This window comes from Panthera tigris, chromosome A1, assembly GCF_018350195.1.
Source record: "Panthera tigris isolate Pti1 chromosome A1, P.tigris_Pti1_mat1.1, whole genome shotgun sequence".
NCBI classification, from domain to species: domain Eukaryota; kingdom Metazoa; phylum Chordata; class Mammalia; order Carnivora; family Felidae; genus Panthera; species Panthera tigris.
The window spans coordinates 51,217,733-51,236,841 of record NC_056660.1 but is presented as its reverse complement, the minus strand read 5'-3'; the positions used below and the strand labels follow the sequence as shown (position 1 = coordinate 51,236,841).

Below are 19,109 nucleotides of genomic sequence, written 5' to 3'. Positions count from 1 at the left end.
TTTAAATTATAACTTTTGAAATGTAATTGTTAAAGTGATACTAATCCACTTCTGCAAAATTTCTTCACATCTCCTATTTTGTTCCTGGTGTCCACTGTTTTGGCCTACTTCCAGAACGCTGCTATGGAAATTGGTCACTCAGAATATCTGTTGTAGAGCATGAGGACTATTTTGAATATTTATAATACATTTTAATGTGTTTCCCTGGTGTCCCATTCCTATTTTTCAAACCATAACTATCCCCACAAACCTCAAAAGGTTGACCTTAGCTGCATATTTTTCCCATATATTAGGACATTGAATATATCATGTCATTCACTTCTGGTCTGCCAAATTTCTGTGGACAGATTTGCTGCAAACCTGATCTGTCTTCTCTAGTAGGTTAAGGATTTTTTCCTTGCTGTTTTCAGGATTCTTTCCTTGTCTGTGTATTTTGTGAATTTGACGATGATGCATCTTGGTGGTGGCTGACTTTTGTTGAATCTAATGGGAGTTCTCTGTGCTTTTTGGATTTTGATGTCTGTGCCCTTCCCCAGATTGAGGAAGTTTTCAGCTATAATTTGCTCAACTAAACCTTCTGACCCCTTTCCTCTTTCTTCATCTTCTGGGACTCCATTTTAAGAAGTTGCTGAGGTCTCTAAGCCTACATTTGTGAGAATGGCTAAAATTAACAACATAAGAAACAAGAGGTGTTGGCAAGGGTGCGGAGAAAGGGGAACCCTCTTGCACTGTTGGTGGGAATGCAAACTGTTGCAGCCAATCTGTAAAACAGTATGGAGGCTCCTCAAAAAGTTAAAAATAGAACTACTATATGATCCAGTAATTGCACTACTATGTATTTACACAAAGGTTACAAAAATACACATTCAAGCACAGGTACATGCACCTGAATGTTTACAGCAGCATTATCAACAATAGCCAAACTATGGAAAAATGTGTGTGTGTGTGTGTGTGTGTGTGTGTGTGTGTATGTACACATATACATAATGGAATATTACTCAACCATAAAAAGAATGAAATCTTGACCTTTGCAACAACATGGATGAAGCTTGAGTGTATTATGCTAAGAAAAATAAGTGAGAGAAAGACAAATACCACATGGTTTCATTCATATATGGAATTTAAGAAACAAAACAGATGAACATATGGGAAAGGGGAAAAAGAGAGAGAGAGGGAAAAAACCTTAAGAGACTCTTAACAATAGAGTACAAACTGAGGGTTGTATGGAGGGAGGTGGGTGGAGGGATAGGCTAGATGAGTGATGGGTATTAAGGAGGGCACTTGTGATGAGCACTGGGAGTTGTATGTAAGTGATGAATCAGTGAAATCTACTGAAACCAATATTTCACTGAATGTTAACTAACTAGAATTTAAATAAAAATCTGGAAAGCAAAATAAAAAGTTGACTTTAATGAACTTTAATGAACATGTTAACAACTAATTTAATGAAACTTTAAAATCTGCCTAAAGAACGTCAACACCAGTGTCACAGTTTTTTTTAATGTAAAATTTTCAGGAAAAAATAATATTTACACTTTCCTACCCAGATATCAAAGCTTACCAACGACCAAGTTGCTAATGCAACACCTTTGTGTGGAGCTGTTTACATAAAGCCACTGATAAAATTAGAAATTTCTGCATTTCAAAGCAAGGGGAGGTTTAAAGTAAGATGAGTTTTAAAAACAGAAGGAGAAAGTCCTGTCACTTGTATATAATTGGCCGTGGTACCTGTGATTCTTCCTGGCTTCATAAGAATGGGCAGGAGTTCTAGTAAACTGGATGTTTATAGCATCAGTGGATCCACCGACTTGGCTGTCTAGCCTGGGAAAGCAGACACAAATATTTGGCACTTAAATGAAGGCCACTAGAAGTTTTTTTGTTTTATTAAAATTCTATTCAATTAAGTTTACATACAACAAACCTCTTTATGTTTGTCTGGCTTCTGTGCAGATACATAAATAGAATACATGTACTATTTTACACCTCCAGAGTGACCACTGTCTTACCTTAAAGAATAATCTACAGGCATGTGTCATATTATCTAACATTAGAATAACCTTTTTATCAAGGGCAAAAACCATCTGGAATTGGTTCCAGTAACCTTGTAATACCAGCAGTGCCACGGTAGAAAGCATCTCATGTACAATATGATAAACTTGTGAGTGTATCAATTTATGAAAATTATCCAGTGGTTGCTTTTGGAAATTCGCTTCCATCTTGTTCTTAATAGAAAAAATATTTTGAAGATTACAGAACTCTGACTCAGATTTCTGCTAATTAAAAAGTGTCACAACGTTTAACAAAGTGCAGGCATATTTTTTTTCCTCTGAAACAGAGGAAAATTTTAATGCAGGAATAGCAAAAATTTTAGCCACTTTTCATCCCTCCAGGTTAGTAAACTCCAATATAGAAGAGATGTGAAAAACAAGAGGGCAGGTTAGATCTTAATCAAGCCTTATCATTTTTAAACACACTTTCCTTCCATTTCCAGATAGCTCTTAAAGAAGAGGAAAACATTGTTCACATATTATCTCTGGCATACAATCATCTTCTACTTTTAAGACAGATGTTTCACAAACCATACAGCTACATTAAAATTATACTAAGTAATGAGAAAGTAGAATGAACATTAGAAAACTTTCTAACGTAATTATTAGAATATGTCATTCCAGAAATAATAAACCTAGCTAGGAATTGCTTAAAAATATTCAAATCATATAACATACAATAAAAAACCCATTTTTAACAGACAGCTTCAAGGAATGAAGGTTGTCAGTGAGTTTGGAATGTGTTTGCACCATCCCCAGCAATATAAAATCAAATATCACCAGCTAGTTAGCAAAATCTTCAAAGAAGAAAGGGGAATAAACTGCATACAGTACTGTAATGGACTGAATTGTTTCCCCCCCCCAAATTCCCATTTTGAAACTCTAACCTTCATTGTGATTTGGAGACAGAGACTATAAGAAGGTAAAAAAGGTTAAGTGAGGTCATAAGGGTGAAGCTTTAATATCACAGGACTTGTGTCCTTATAAAAAAAAAGTGACACCAGAGATTTGTGTATGTTTGTTCATACACAGAGAAAAGGCCATGCGAGGCCACAGTGTGAAAGTGGCCATCTGTAAGCCAAGGAAAAATGTCTCAGGAGAAGCCAAACCTGACAACATCTTGATCTTGGACTTCTAGCCTCCAGAATTGTGAGAAAATAAATTTTTGTTGTTTAAGCCACCTGGTCTGTGGTCTTGATCTTGGACTTCTAGCCTCCAGAATTGTGAGAAAATAAATTTTTGTTGTTTAAGCCACCTGGTCTGTGGTCTTTTGTTATGGAAGCCCAGACAGAATAATAATACAAGTAGCATCTCCTAGCTGTGTTTATCATAAGATGATGATAATGGCTTCACTAAGATTTAATTTTTATAATTGTGAATGAAAACTAAATACTAGTAAGCAAATTTGAAATGTGGAACAATAAACTTTTTGATGGGTTTTGCTATGCCAGTAGGTTTGGAAGATGACAGATTTTTTTTAAAAAAGACCTTTTATTTTGGAATAATTTTAAGTGTATGGGAAAATTACAAAGACAGGTGGAGAATCTGTCTACCCTTCACCCAGCTTCTCCTAATACTAATATCATACATAACCATGGTATATTTGTCAAAACTAAAGAATCAACGTGGTACAATACTATTTACTAATCTACACACTTCATTTGTATTTCATCAGTTTTTCCTCTGATGTCCTTTCTCAGTTCCAGAATCAGAATCAGGATATATCTTCCACATAATAATCATGTCTCTTTAGTCTCCTAGGCTCTGTAATACTTGCCAAGTCTTTCTTTGTTCTTCCAGAGATGGTGATAGATGTTAAAAAGGAAATTCTATCTTGATGCCAATAAGTGGTAACAATATATTTTTTTAATTATTTAGAACCATAGAAATAGTTAAAAAATACTTTGGCAACCAGTGAAATAACCTGTGGTGCTTTTTACAATGCTACTTGGCCCCACATCCAGATATTCTCATTTAATTAGCTTGGATTACAGCTTGGGCACTGGGATTCTTTTAAGCCTTTTCACTGAGTCTCACATGCAAGTTAAGGTTGAGAACCACCACCTAAGAGGCTGGGGAGCCCATCATCTTACCCAGAAGAGTACTGGTTCTCAAACTGTGGTCTTTCTATCAGCCGGTGGTTGTGACATACACTAAAGTTTGGGAACCAGTACAATTGTGGAACCCTGCCCAAGTATTGCTCTCAGATGCCTTGAATAATCCTCATAAAGGAGAACTCATGACTCACAATGTTTGTTAATTAACAGTTCTATCTTTAAAAGTTATTATTCATTGAAACAAATTGTTGAATTATAACTTCCAATTAATGGTCATAGTTTCGTGTCTTAATTAATTAAATAACAACTCTACAAAATATAAATTCAAGCACTGTGTTGGATCTTACAGAATTTCAAATGGGATTACTCTTGAGAAAATGTCTCCTGTGCTGGAAATTCAGCTTGAAAATTCACCTATCTGGAATCTTCATACATTGCTAGTGAGAGTATAAAATGGTACAGCTGATTTGAAAATAGTTTGGTGGTTCCTTAGATGGTTAAACATAGAGTTACTGTACAATCCAGCCATTCCACTCCTAAGTATACACCCAAGAAAATGAAAACATATCCCACACAAAAACATATATGCAGCATTGTTTACAATAGTTAAATACAATCCAAAATTCAAAGACAATTCAAATGTCCATCAATTAATGAATAAACAAAATGCTGTTTAGCTATACAATGGACAAATACTATTTGGCAATAAAAAGAAATAAAGTACTGATACATGCTATTAAATGGATGAATCTTGAAAGAAGCCAGTCATAAAGGACCGCATATTATATGAGTCCATTTATATGAAATGTTCAGAATAGGCAATTCATCGAAACAGAAAGCAGGCTAGGGATGAGGGGTTGGGAGGAAAATGATGTGTGACTGTTCATGGGTATGGAGTTGATTTCTGAGGTGATACATATGTTCTAAAATTGATTGTGGTGATGGTTGTACACTCTATGAATATGCTAATTATAAAAATATATTTACTTGGACATCCAATTACTATACAAAGTGAATACATTCATAAAGTGAATCAAGTCTCAGTTTAGCAGATTGGCCCAGGACTCTTATTTAGATTTCCATTGTCTTACTAACTTAACATTAGCAACCTAAGATTCAAACACCATAAAACAACTTCAACTGATAAACATTGATACCACTGCAAATTTTATAAATCTCTTTTGCATAAAGAATAAAATCTTATTAAGAGCTTACTATTTTGTATCCTATGTGTTGGGGTTTACTTCTATAAAATGTCAAGGTCTTGAGCTCTTGTAAAAAACTATAAATTTTAAACATAGTTTTAAAAAGTAGTCTACTATAAAAAATAAAGAGAGGACGTGATGCCAGAACAATCAGGTTCATCCCAGCCCTCTAATTACTAAACTTCTACACTTAGTCAAGTCTCTTACTCTCTGTGAATTTTCTTAATTTTCTTCCTATTAAATATTTACCCATTTACCCATTTGGAAAGTCCTTTTTTGTAGCCAGAATACATGGGCACAAAAATTGGGCCCAGAGATTTCTTTTTTCCATTCTGTTCCAGGGGAAATTTTTTATTACAGTTCTTGTGTCAGTGCCAGGGTGGTGCTTACATTTTCCATTTCATTTCTAGAGAGCAGACCATGAAACATTGTACATATTCAGGATTGTGATCGAACTGAAGGAGAATGAACACTACCTGGAAACAGAAGTCAGGGATCAAAAAATGGTTTTGTAGTGGTGGTAGTTAAGGCTTCTTGACATAGTAACTGAATGTGATGATTCCTGTCTCACTGGGAGAGAGTGGGTACATTTGTGAATGTATGTCACAGTTGGATTATGTCAGGCAGGAGACACAGACAAAACTGCAGGAAGGGAAAGGAGAATATGTGTATCTTATTGTCAACCATGGTGTTTTCCATCTATACACCATCTTCAGTGCAGATGGCCACATCCATAATGCCTTGCTTTAGAAGGCCAGACAGGCCATGAAAAAGCTTACCATGAGTAAGCTCAAGGTATGAGGAGGTAGAAACTGCAAAGCAGCAAAGATTCTTGGTTATCAAATAGATATAGGGTAAAGAATAAGAAAGCCAATACGCAGAAGGAAAAGCAAGACAAAAATAGGAAGTGGCCAATATTCAGGAAGTAGCTAAGTTATAGTAATAACAAAGAACTAGGGTTAATGTCCAAGGATTCCTTACGGAATGTCCTCTGGCCAAGAAGAAATAACCTTCCAGATCAGGCCTCTATGAGGTCCGCCCATGCTACCATTCCTGCTCTTAAATTTCCATAATATTCCATTTCTTCATTAATCCTTCATAAACAAGTCACGCTGAAATTGGAGCATGTGTCAAATCATATTAAATGAGAAGTTCCTTAACCATACATAAACATTTACTTGCAATTTTTTACCTTAATCATTTCCAGATAATACTTGAGTGAGACTGGCTAACTGTAAGACCAGTCCTACTTCCAAAATAATGGATGTTTTTCTAAGATAAACAGATTCTATTGAAAACTTACCCTCCCTAGTTTTATCAAAACCTTTTGTGTGATCACAAGAAAAGAAGGCAGAAGATGATTTAGGGAATTAATGGAAGAGAAAGAAACTAACATTAGATGCAAGAGTCTTTTGTAGACATCTTGGGGACCCAGATCTCTTTCTGCTTTTCCACTCTCCACACACAACATTGACAGTATCATTTCTTTGTATAGCAAATTTTTTAACAGAAAAGACAACTGTACCTTATGAAGGTAAAAAATAGGAACCCATTGTTTTTAGAGTCCCCCATAGGTCTGGGGAGACTGCAAAACACGGAAAACAATTTAATTCTTCCCTAAACAGTCTGTAACGACAATGAAGTAGAGCTTCTATCCCAGCTTTCCTTGTATAAGAAACAAAATACAACAGTTTTAATGCCATTATACTGTGCAGTGTAAAGAAATTCCAAAACTAGGTCTTGTTTTGTAGCTGTGATGAATTTGCGCATTCTTTTAGCACTAGGTATCCAAGAAAGACATTCCCAGAGTGCTTTCTGCACCACTGAAAAACTACCAAGCAACAATAAGTAAAAATAAATTTTCACAGCCAAGTGCAGAGCTTTGAATTTCCATGATGCCTTTTACACTAAGCAATTGAATAGAAGGCCCTTAGTCAGAAATTCCAACAGAATTTGACTTTTGTTAACTTTTTTCCATATTATCTATTAAGTACTCTGCATATTGATTTTTGTATTTCAATCGTATTTATATCTAAATACCATAATACAATTCAACTCCTCAGTAAATCTTCTAATGTTATATAATTTGTGTAGGCTCATATGAAATTGATAACAAAAAAAGTAAATTATAATAAGTCTTACCTTCCATTTTTATTTTCAGAGACATTAGAATTTACTTCAATTAAATTTTTCAGGTCTTGGTCGCTATAGGTGAAAAAAACCCACATAATTATTATGTATAGTATAAATATGTATAAATAAATATATATATCATACAGAACATTGGAAATCAGACATTGAGCTATTTGATCTATAACTCAAATATGAAAGCATAGGTTATGTGTGAGAAAGAAAGAATCTTTTGGAAGATTTGAGAAATCTGGTCTGTAAATAAACAATTATTTATAGTCTCATTCAGTTAACATTTAATGAGTACTAACTTTGTGTCACAAAGTACTAACTATGTATTTTCACATGGATTATCTCATTCAGATCTCACAAAACCCTGCAGGACAGCATCTGGGGCTCAGGAAGGCTAAGTGAATTTTCCAAGGTCAATTAACTAATTTGTAAAAGAGTCAAGATTTGAGGCCAAGCCACCTGCCCATCCAATGTCAATTCTTGGATATTTAATTAGAGACTTCATTCCATCTTTGTAGATCACAGAAACATGAAACCCAAAATTTGAATAAACAATACATAATGTGGAGGATAAATCGGACAATTAGATTCTTGAATCTTGAGCTGCAGCAATGATTTTCATATGCTTTCACGATCTACAATGTCCTCTGATATGTTTTTTTTTCAAATATTAGTTATTTATATATTGGCTATATCACTGGTGGTTCTTGATTATTTTTTCCCCCATGAGTTTGGAAAAGCCTTTGTCATGAACCCAATTGATTAGGACAGTTGTTTAGAAGCCAGAACAATGAGGCCATCTCTTCTATTTCTGTGGACAAGTTAATCAGCCTTCTTAATCTTCCTTTTGTAAACTAGACTAACCCTATCTAATTTCATTAAGTTGTGGTGAGAATGAATGAGTTAATGTAAGTAACATTCATGGCACAGCGACCTCCGTTGTGGGTGAACTGAATAAGCACAAATAAATGACAGCTAACAGAAGTTCAGTGACACAGCAGGAGGCACTATTGATTTCACTATTTTGATGGACTGCCTTTTCATTTGTATTTCTGCTCTAATTTCTCTCATCTTTGGAATTAACTCTAGTTTTTATAAATCTCCCTGCTCATGATTTTGAATAGTAGATTTAAACAAGGAATCAGAGTATGGACTCTCACTCACATGGAATCAGAGTATGGACTCTCACTCACAAAATTAATATTGATAAGGATGAACAATACTACAAAAATTTCTTGTAGTGTATTGAGATTTAATACTCCTTTCATATAACATCCAAACTACCAATAATTGATAAATCTGCAAATTGGGTAGCATTCCATAGCTACATTTAAACTTCACATTTAAAATACTAGCTGCATAATTTTGAAAATGTAGAAATTAGTTAGATTATTTTTTAATGGGAGTTACAGTAGGGAAAATATGCTAAGTAACACAAGTAAAAAGCACAAGATTTCAGGAGTAGCTCAGAAGTATTGCAATCATCTGATTCTGCAGTCTGAATGATGTAAAATTCAGAACTGACTCTCTCAATGAACTATGTAAGGAAACTTCCCAGATCACATCATTCAAATTTAGAAAGGGAGACAGAAGACTTTTGCTAAACCCTGATGGCCCTTCGCTAATTATTAGAGCTACCTTCTTGGCCTCAAGGGCCACTGTACTACTTTAATAATCTGGGCATTAAGTAATCCTCCTTTGATAATTTTAAAATAATACTTTACTACATACTTGGGGATAATGAAATAAAATTAAGAGAAGTACCATGATGTCACATATCCAGTTTCGCCAGGATATGTGAATCTTGGGAGAATTAGAATTTTGTCCCAGCAAATGATTCTCCTGCTGCTAACCTAGGATGAACTGAGGGCCACTGATGGACACTGATGGTTTTCACTATAACTTGAGAGTAGAGTCTCACTGCCATGGCCTTACATGGCTTTGCACTTAGAAACTGCTCCCAAAGATTTCTGAGATTAAATTTAAATTCCCTTTTTCCACTTCTCTAGGGGAGACCTTTAACTACCTTACCTAGCTCTGAGAACAGATATTAAATGGGTCCCCAAGGGGAAGACATTAGACCCCGAACTTTTAAGGCAGTCAGCTCCACCCACATCCAGACGCTTAGTGTGCACCATGACCTTGTAGAAAAAGATCAGTAAAGGAAGTGATGGACATTTCATCTCCATTGGTGTCAGTCACCAATTGCATATATTTCTTTTTTTATGCAGGTCTTAGATCTGGCTTTGTATCCTTGTTCTGGGACATTGTTAGGGATGGAATTGTGTTTCCCCCACCAAATTCACATGCTGAAGTCCTAATGCTAGTATGTCAGAATGTGACTTTCCTTAAAGATAGGGTCTTCACAGAGGTAATCACATTCAAATGAGGTCATTAGGGTAGGCCCTAATCCAATATGACTGGTATCTTTACAAGAAGAGGAAATTTGGACTAAGACACACACAGATGGAAGACAATGTGAAGATACAGGATGAAGGCAGCCTTCTACAAGCCAAGGAGAGAGACCTAGAATAGACTCCTCTCTCAATCATCAGAGGGAACCAACCCTGCAGACAAGTCACCTTATTCTTGGACTTCTAGCTTGTAGAACTGTGCGAAATACATCTCTATTTTAAGCCCCTCAGTCTGTGGTACTTGTTATGGCACCCCTAGAAAACTAATAGAGATCTCCTGTGCCTTCACAACATGATTACCCTCGGTTTCTCAGCCTGATCCTGCACATCCTCACTTCTGCTGGCACTTTCTGTTCCTGGCTTCTGCGGACGCTGGGTCTTTGCACATCCTCCATCCCCGCCCAAGGACCCAAGCCTTTGTGGACCCCAGCTACTAGGAGGGAGAGCAGGAATAGGCTTGGACCTGAGAAACAAGGAGAAGCCAGAATCTAACAAATCCAACAACTACAAGTAGGTAACTCAAAATTGGAACCTATGCAAAAGCCTTCAAAGAAGCGTATGCCCAAAGTGGTATAATTGTGAATCATCAAATAAACCACATTAGTGGTTTCATAGAATCTTTGTTGTTTTTATTAAACAGCATCACATATCAAATTTGACAGAGTGGATTATAATATTTTATTCTGAATAATCTATACTAATATGCAAAGCAAAATGAAAAGTTCCAGAGTATGAGAAGCACAAAATGTGTATTTGCTTTGGTTGCTCACTCTGATTGACGTCATCAGCTAGATTGGAAGATCCAATAAAAGAAGTTCAGATTGCCCATAAACTTCCCAAGTTGAAGGATACAAAAATAAATTCCCACTCTCTCAGTAAGAACACATCTATTGCGTCGTGTTTTTACACTGTGGTAGAAAAGGAAAAGCTGTGCGCCAAAGTGTGACAAGCAGATTTTTATAGAAGCCCAGCTAAATGCAGCAGGGTGGAGCAAAGGCTTGATTCCAAACCCTTTCCATGACAGTTGCAGTGGAAGGAAGACTTTATAACTGTATACATTTATGAGCAATTTGAATTAGCTCCAAGAAAAATTGCCAGTTCTCTGTGGATACAGTGAGGAAGGCTAAAAAGAAATTTTGTTAACCTTTGCACCTAAAAAGGCTTTTTTAAATGTAGCTTTCAAAATTGGGGGTGGGGTGGGGAATGAGTTACCTGTTATGTAAAGTCACAGCACAAATCTTAGATATAAGCATTTATCTTTGTTATAGTAATATCTATTTTCCACTGTCCCACTACAGAGCAGATGAAGAAAAAAATAGGTATTACTATGTCTGCTTTTATACAACTTTTCTCAAGATACGCTCTGCATGAGAGAAAGTTAACAGCTCACTCACCACTCTCATGAGGGCGTGGGAGGTATTTATTAAAAGCTGCAATATGTTTCTCTCTCTACAGCTTACTTAAATTGCTTTTGTAGAGTATCAAACACATTTGCAAAATTAAGAGCCTCCATATAAAAAATTTACTATGGCACTTCTTCTATGCCAAGAACTAAATCTTAGGCATTAAGCTTTAGTTCAAAAGGAATATTTGTCTTTCAAAAGGAAGTACAGAATACAGAGAGATAAGTGGTATAATTCTTCAGCTCTGTTGACATGGCAAAATGGGCCTGGTTTTATATATCTTTATAGGTCTTTTCAATGAGAAAGTCTTAAATATTTTATATTAAAGAAATTAACAGGTCCATAGGTAATTGGAAAATGTAGGTATTTTAAATGTAAGATGTACTCAAGAATTTTAGTGGCTTTAAGTCATCACCATGGTTGATTGAGGTTATGTCATGAGCAAGAGATAGCCAATGGCTTCAGCAAGCAGACCAGTCATATCAGATTCCTTCAATCTGGTTTCACTTGTGGGGGCTCAGAATGTTAGAGCTGAAAAGCAATAAGCTTTATCTAGATGGACGACCAAAGGTCCTTGATTAGTTTGAGATTTTAGACTAATTCACAGAGTTTTTGTTAAGCACCGAAAATGTGTCAGGCATTGTGCTCTACCTATATTGTAAGTAAAGAAGTGAACAAGACAGACCCAATCCTTACCCTCAAAAATCTTATAGTTGGGGAGAGGTGATTAAATAATAATTCCCTCTAGGAGACAAAAGCTTGGGACAGGAAGGTCAGACAGCTTGAGAATATCTAAAAGAAGCATCTGATGCAGATGTGGTGGGTCCGGGGTAGGGGCCTCCCTGAGCTAAGTGAGAGACACCTAATTTGAGACCTAAAGAATAAGTAGAAGTTATCAATGCAATATGAATGAAAGATGGGTGGGGTTTGCCTGTGGAGGGAGCATCACGGTGGGTAGGGGTGGGGAAAGCCTGTGAAGGCAGGATCAGCTAGGCTTCGGAAACCAGGTTAAGAGTATGGCCATTGTCCAACGGCAATGGGAAGCCACAAGAGGATTTAATCAGAATGACGTGATCAGATCTGTGCTTCAGGAAGATCACTCTACAGTGTGGCTAATGGACTAAAGGACAGAAGGCGAAACTGGTAGCAGAGGGACCAATTAGGAGGCCGAATTGTATTCTGGTCCTGGTAGTATCGGAAAAGATAAGGTATCTTAGTTCCTGAGATAGAGGCATGCAGAGTGGCCTGCCAATTATGGGGAATGAAGCACTGGAAAGAGTCAAGGTCACCCCTTCCCCCAGCTTTCTTCCTTGAGCAGAAATATGAGAAATCTGCAATAGGAAGATAGGAAGAAACTCTTCTCTTGTTGGAATACTAAAACTTGGAGGTATATGTCTTAGGAAGTAGGAAGCCCTTAAAATTATGGAAGTATAATAATACAAATAGTTCAGAATCTTTTTTCTACTTCAGATGAAGGATGTCTTTTCTAACTGTAAAGGCCTCCATGGCACTAGCTGCTTTTCAATCTTCATTTGGGAGCAGAAGTTTGTAGCCTCAGATAATTGAATGCCTCCTTTTTATGTTGGTTCATGACAATGCGAGGCTGTCACTGCTAAAAGCCATGCAGTTTCTCCCTGAATAAATGAAAATTCTGTGCACATTTGCATTTGTTCATGTTGTTATGTTCCTAGAAGGAGCTCAGGGACACCTGCTTATATTCTGATCGATGACCAAAGTTTATTCCACCCCTAAGTGTGAATTACATATACAGCTGCTGGAAATGTCAGCAAAGTCACATAAAAAGGACTCTAATTCACTGCTGTTCTGCTATTAAATAATCAGTGGCCATGTCACATTGAATTGGATGTAAAATTGCCTGTGGCTGTTATCCCTCTGGGAGATTCTTTAAAATGCCCCTCTCTTTACCCATTAAAATAAAGTGGGCAGGGTAGATACATTATAGTTACAGGTGGCTGAGCCAATTGAATGAAGTCACTTTTTTCAAGTAAACAGCTTTCCTGTTTGTCTGTTCTGCTCTAATTCTTGATAACCTGGCTGATTATCATTAAATCTGGTGTCACTCGTAAAGAAGAGTCAGACGTTGCTTAGGTTAGATTTATGGATCAAGCCTCCATCCGAAAGCCACATGATGGCCAATATTTTAAAATTTTATTTTTATAGGAATCTCGTCCATATAAGGAAAATGCCTTCTTTCTATAGATGTTTTATTAGAAGTTGCTGAAATACAAACTACCTCTTTATAAAATTGGCATCTTCTAATAAACAAAAGATAAAACTCTTACCAGAAAGTTACCATGGTCTGTCAACATAGCACATGTGCCAGAGGGAAGGAGGGAAGGAAGGAAAAGTGAGAAAAAGAGGAAAGTGTGTGTGTGTGTGTGTGTGTGTGTGTGTGTGTGTGTGTGTGACAGAGACAGAGACAGAGAGACAGAGAGAAGTACATTTTGTGGAATCAGACACTGAGGGAGGGGTTGGCTATAGGAGCCACTGTTAGTTATTCTGTACGTGGTTATTAAACCTAATCACTTCCAGCACAGTTGGGGACCTCCTAACAATCCTAATACTATTACTAATAAAAAGAAAATTCCATCCCAACCAAAACCACTATGAAGAAATGCTTCCACTTAACAGAGATATTTCCATACAATCATCAGTGGCAGGGTTGACACCAAAATCTGTTATTTCAGCTGGTAGGAAACCTCTATGAGGTAAGTACTTTCTCTCTTCCCTGTCACTTAAGTGATAATTTGCTAGAATAAGCATATCTAATTGTACTTCTTTTGCTGCAGGAAGGGGGATTTAGAAGGGAAGGGACTGTGGTGAGTATAAAGGATGGAAAGAAGATGGGAGTCTGTTTTTCTTCTAGGCAGTGGCATCAGAAGGACGTGAGTTTAGACCCAGGATATGTTTTATTTCTTCAGAAGGTCATTTAATGTCTTTGAGCTATACTCCCCTCTTCTATAAAGTAGGTTATATGAATATATTTCTCATGAATATGTTTCTCATTGTAAGGATTGAATGTATGTAAATTGCCAGTCACATGAAAGGGGCTCAGTAAATGCTACTTCTCTCAGTGATGGTGGCTCTTCCAGTGCCTCCCTCCTCCAAAGACCCCATCACCCCAGTGATAAAACCATATAAGCAGAAATAGCAAAATCACATACTAACATAGACAACAAACTAGGAGACGCAAGAGTTGAGCCATGAATGTACTACACTGCCTTCTTTCCCCCAGTGGGTTCGAAGCACGTTTCCGTATGTTAACTTGCTTTCCTCATCTTAGAATATTGACACTATGGTTCCCAGCTTTATGTTTATAATGATAACATTTCAGGTCAGCAGGACAATTTGAATTTCTGGTATTAGGCACTTGGGTGCATTATCTATTATTACCTTATTGTCTATTAATAAGCCCCTTTAGGTGAAAGATGTAGATATCACATAAAGATACTAAATCATACTATATTTGCAGAACTCAAAATGGAAGTTCAAGGTTAAAAATCTGCTGTAATATTCTGTGAGTCCACACAAACTGTGGATCTGTAATTTGAGGACCCTGAATATCCTTTCTGATGCTCTATAGTCATCTATATAAGCCACCAGTTTGGTTCAGTTTCTTGGAAATACGTTTTCTTCTGATTTGATTGCATTCAGTTTTCATTTCAGTCCTAACATGCTGTAGACAACAAACAAAGTTGCACTCCTGTAAATAAATAAAAAGTACAGAACCGAGTCCCAAATAGTGCGATTCCAGAGGAGTGCAAGATGTTTCCTTGCTGACAGGAGACACATGACTTAGAACTGTGTCTTCATTTGAACACTAAAGAAAAATAAAAGGCTTCTTTTTAAAAAAATTTTTTATGTTTATTTATTTTTAAGAGAGAGAGAGAGAGAGACAGAGAGCAAGCAGGGGAGGGGCAGAGAGAGAGGGAGACACAGAATCTGAAGCAGGGTCCAGGTTCTGAGCTGTCAGCACAGAGCCTGACATGGGGCTCGAACTCACCATCTGTGAGATCATGGCCTGAGCTGAAGTCAGATGCTTAACCAACTGAGCCACCCAGGCACCCCAATAAAAGGCTTCTTTAAGAGAGAGAGAAAGAAACACAATTCCTAACTAGAACCTTGAGAACACCTCAAGATAGGCAAAGTCATTTACCGCTCAGTGTTTTTGAGACCTGAAGATTTCACTTTAATGAGACTGTCCAAGCCTTCACTGTTCAAAAGAGAAAAAAATAAATAAATTCAGCTTAGTGATAGGTTTTGGTTGCACTGGGTCAATAAAGCCACATTATAAATCCACTGCACCCAGGGGCAACAGACAGATGAAAACATGAAATGACTATTTTATTTGATTACCTCTGACTGCTTCTGGTCACTGCAGGACTCACTTTGATGAGGTTATCCAGATCCTGGTTTCTTTAAATAGAAAAATAAAAGGAGAGAAGGTTAATGGTAAAGTTCTTTTGGCAGGAGCATTAAGGTTATAAATCTGCTTGAAATAATAATAAACCAAAATATTCTTCCTGCCCAAAGTACAAAAATTAATATAGTTCTATTACCTTCGGTTGTTGGTGAGAGTTTCAGGACTCACTCTGATGAGCTTATCAAGATCTCGATTTCTTTACGTGAAAAAAAAAATTAAAGTAGCTTGGGTTAGAGGTAATGCGGGTTCAAGTTGGTTGGAATTAGAAGAAAGGATTAGCCGTCTTATCATTTAGCATGAGACATACTGGTTTGGCATAGAACAGCCTTCAAATAAGTTTTCTAGCTAATTTGGGGGGACAGTCTATGCTGGATTTGAAGAGAAGTTGCTCTGACTTTACATACTTCATAGCCAGAGCACATCTACGAGGGCACGCTGGCTGGTGTTCACAGCAAACATCTGGGATTAACAACTTTCCACTTTGCAGTGTTTTAACGTTATGAAGATACAAGCTGATTTTAATGTCCTTGTCCTTGTTAGTTTTTAAATCATATTCACCAACTGAAGATATTTTTTAAAATAAGCTCTAAAATTGGGATTATACTTAGCATAAGACTTGGCAAGGAGCGTTCTAGAAATCCTTCAAAACCATGACATTTCTTTCCTTTACAATGACTAAAAAGCTGAAATGAACTCAGCTGTTCATGGTCAAATTAGTTACATGCTCTGAAGACTGTCTGCTTCCTATCTGAAGCCACACCAGTTTGTTTCCTCAGTCAAGAACAGTATTTCTTCCCACATAGTTTGCTGCCATTCACTGCCTTCGTGTCATACCTTGTTTTAAGGGCTGGCAGGTGGTGATTTTTCAGTTGTTCCCGTAAACCCCTTTTTAATATTTATTCAGAGAAATGTGTCAGCCTGTAATGGCAAGAAATCATAGGACTGGGGTGCCTGGATGACTCAGTCAGTTAAGCGTCCAACTTTTCATTTCAGCTCGGGTCATGATTTCACAGTCTGCGGGTTCGAACTCCATGTCAGGCTCAGCGCAGACAGTGGACACAGCCTGCTTGAGATTCTCTGTTTCCCTCTCTGTCTGCCCCTCCCCCACTCATGAGCATGTGTGCTCTCTCTCTCTCTCAAAAATAAATAAACATTAAAAAAAAAATAGAAATCACAGGACTGAGAATGCCTGCTTTCAGTACATCTTGGACACCAACTTGCCTGTCTACCCTTCCCTCCAAACAGTCCTTTCTCCTTATATAAAAATAAGAGACATTTTACTTGTCAAAAATATTAAAACAATGTTGAGAGCTGAAGGGGAGCCCTTTAGAACTTCATCACTGAAAAGTTCTGAGAAAAAGTCTGCATTTCCCTCCCCCAAACCTAATATTTCCATTGAATGTGCTTCCCAGCCCCTGGCTTCCATCATTGTTCTCAGATTTCCACGGTAGACAGAAAGCTGCTAACTGAATTTTCACTGTTTTGAATTATCTTCAGGAATAGTATTCGCAATTAAAGATAACCAATTGGTTTCTACAAATACTATTAAAGGAAGGATTATCCTATAAGAGCTATCCAAAATATAATTTCCTTGTATAAATTGATTGCAAGATTTAGTATAAAGTCAACTGTGCCTAAAAGACAATGACCTCTAAAGTGAGATTATTTTACACCTTAAACTATTGTAACACTGTATGTTAACTGTACAGGAATTAAAAAATTTTTTAAATAAAATAAAGTGAGGTTAATTTCATATATTAGGATAAAAAATACAAAGAATAAGACTTTGTAGAGAAGATAATGTGTTCAAAGGCCATAATATTTTTTAGTGTAACTACATACAACATTCATGTGCCAACATGATTAAACTGCACACACAACCATGGGAACTTCCATTTTCACTCTTCTGATGAGCACAGAAAATGTCATTTATACAACAACCTGGAAAAGTGATATTCAAATTACTGTTTCATAAAGCGCATTAAGAAATACATTTTAGGGGCGCCTGGGTGACTCAGTCAGTTAAGCATCCAACTCTTGATTTTGGCTCAGGTCATGATCTCAAGGTTCGTGAGATTGAGCCCCTGCCATTAGCACAGAGCCTGCTTGAGAGTCTCTCTCTCCTACTCTCTCTGCCCCTTACCCACTCACACTTGCAGGCATTTGTGCTCTCTCTCTCAAAATAAATAAATAAACTTAAAAAAAAGAAATAAGGTTTACATCACAACTCAATACTCTCTTCAGATAGAGATATGCACACTCACACACACACATAAGCAAACACAAATTTCATTAAATAATACCCTTCCTACATAATAACTCTCATGTTTTCCACTCTATTTAATTAATTTTATTTAATTGAGGGAAAGTGCTGATTGCTACTTGCTGTAAAAATTACAAGACCCGTTGGTGGGTTTTGACCCATAGTTTGAGAAATCCTGGCTTAGAAAATATATAATTGTATGCTATGTTCTACCACTACTGAAAAGACAACAGTGTTTTAACAAAACGAGGATCTCAGTATCAGTTCTGAATTGCCTTGATTGATAGCATCACGCAATTTATCTCAATGACTTGAAAATAACAAATTTATAGACCCCTTTTTCAGGCCTTGGGTCCCTGAAAATGCAGAAATCTTATATCTAAACTTTATCCGGGAAAAATGTGACATTCTTTCTGTAACAAGTTTCTGCTCTCATTTGTTTTGCTTTAAGGATATAGTAAACGGGTATGTTAGAATATTTATCTATCACTGACTCCATGTAGTTTAAGAGCTGCAAAGTGTTTTGCAGCCATTTGCACATTTGTGCCATTGTCACCTATGAAATAATATTTCAAGTGACCCTGTAGAGCAGTAAAGGACACCTTCTGGCTGTCCCATGGCAAGAGCAACAATCCTAGCTCTATAAACCTCCACTATTTCTGGAGGTGTTTAATTAACTTTCATTTCTTTTAAGATTAAAGTTGGTGTGCTGGGAGCCCCCAGGAGTTGGGCTGGGAGTCAGAAGAACTCACGGAGACTATGAGATTTTTGCTCCTGGCCTCAGTATTCTCATCTGTAAAATGAGGAGACTGGAACATCTCTAAGACTCTGCCCGTCTCCAACGTCTTCTACTCCTAGGAAACTATGGATATGGGCTTGACTGCCTGTCATGTTTATTAAATGAGCTATTCAGTGCTTCTTTTCCCTTTTAAATGCAATGTACTGACAATGCATTCTATATTCAGCAAGCAGTACATGAGTGTTCCAAAATGTAATATATTAAATTGACAACCTATTCTTCTCTTGGAGTAACATCTCTGTGCCCCCCAGTACATAATTAGCTTTAATCTATGATAATTGCCTGCTGTTAATAAGACTGAGTATGTCTACTGAATTCTCTTTTTGGCATCCAT

At 36.9% G+C, this 19,109-nt stretch overlaps 1 protein-coding gene across 3 annotated transcripts in view; it reads right to left on the bottom strand.

Moving 5' to 3' along the window:
- Nucleotides 1-19,109, bottom strand: part of SCEL (sciellin) — a 162,702-nt gene that overhangs the window by 11,770 nt on the left and 131,823 nt on the right. For all 3 annotated transcript variants that reach the window (XM_015543692.2, XM_042978710.1, XM_015543696.2), the window contains 5 exons: nt 15,850-15,909; nt 15,647-15,706; nt 15,447-15,503; nt 7,453-7,515; nt 1,729-1,821 (listed from right to left, as the gene is read on the bottom strand). In XM_015543692.2, coding sequence (XP_015399178.1) covers nt 1,729-1,821; nt 7,453-7,515; nt 15,447-15,503; nt 15,647-15,706; nt 15,850-15,909 — 333 coding nt within the window. The remainder of the gene's footprint in view (nt 1-1,728; nt 1,822-7,452; nt 7,516-15,446; nt 15,504-15,646; nt 15,707-15,849; nt 15,910-19,109) is intronic.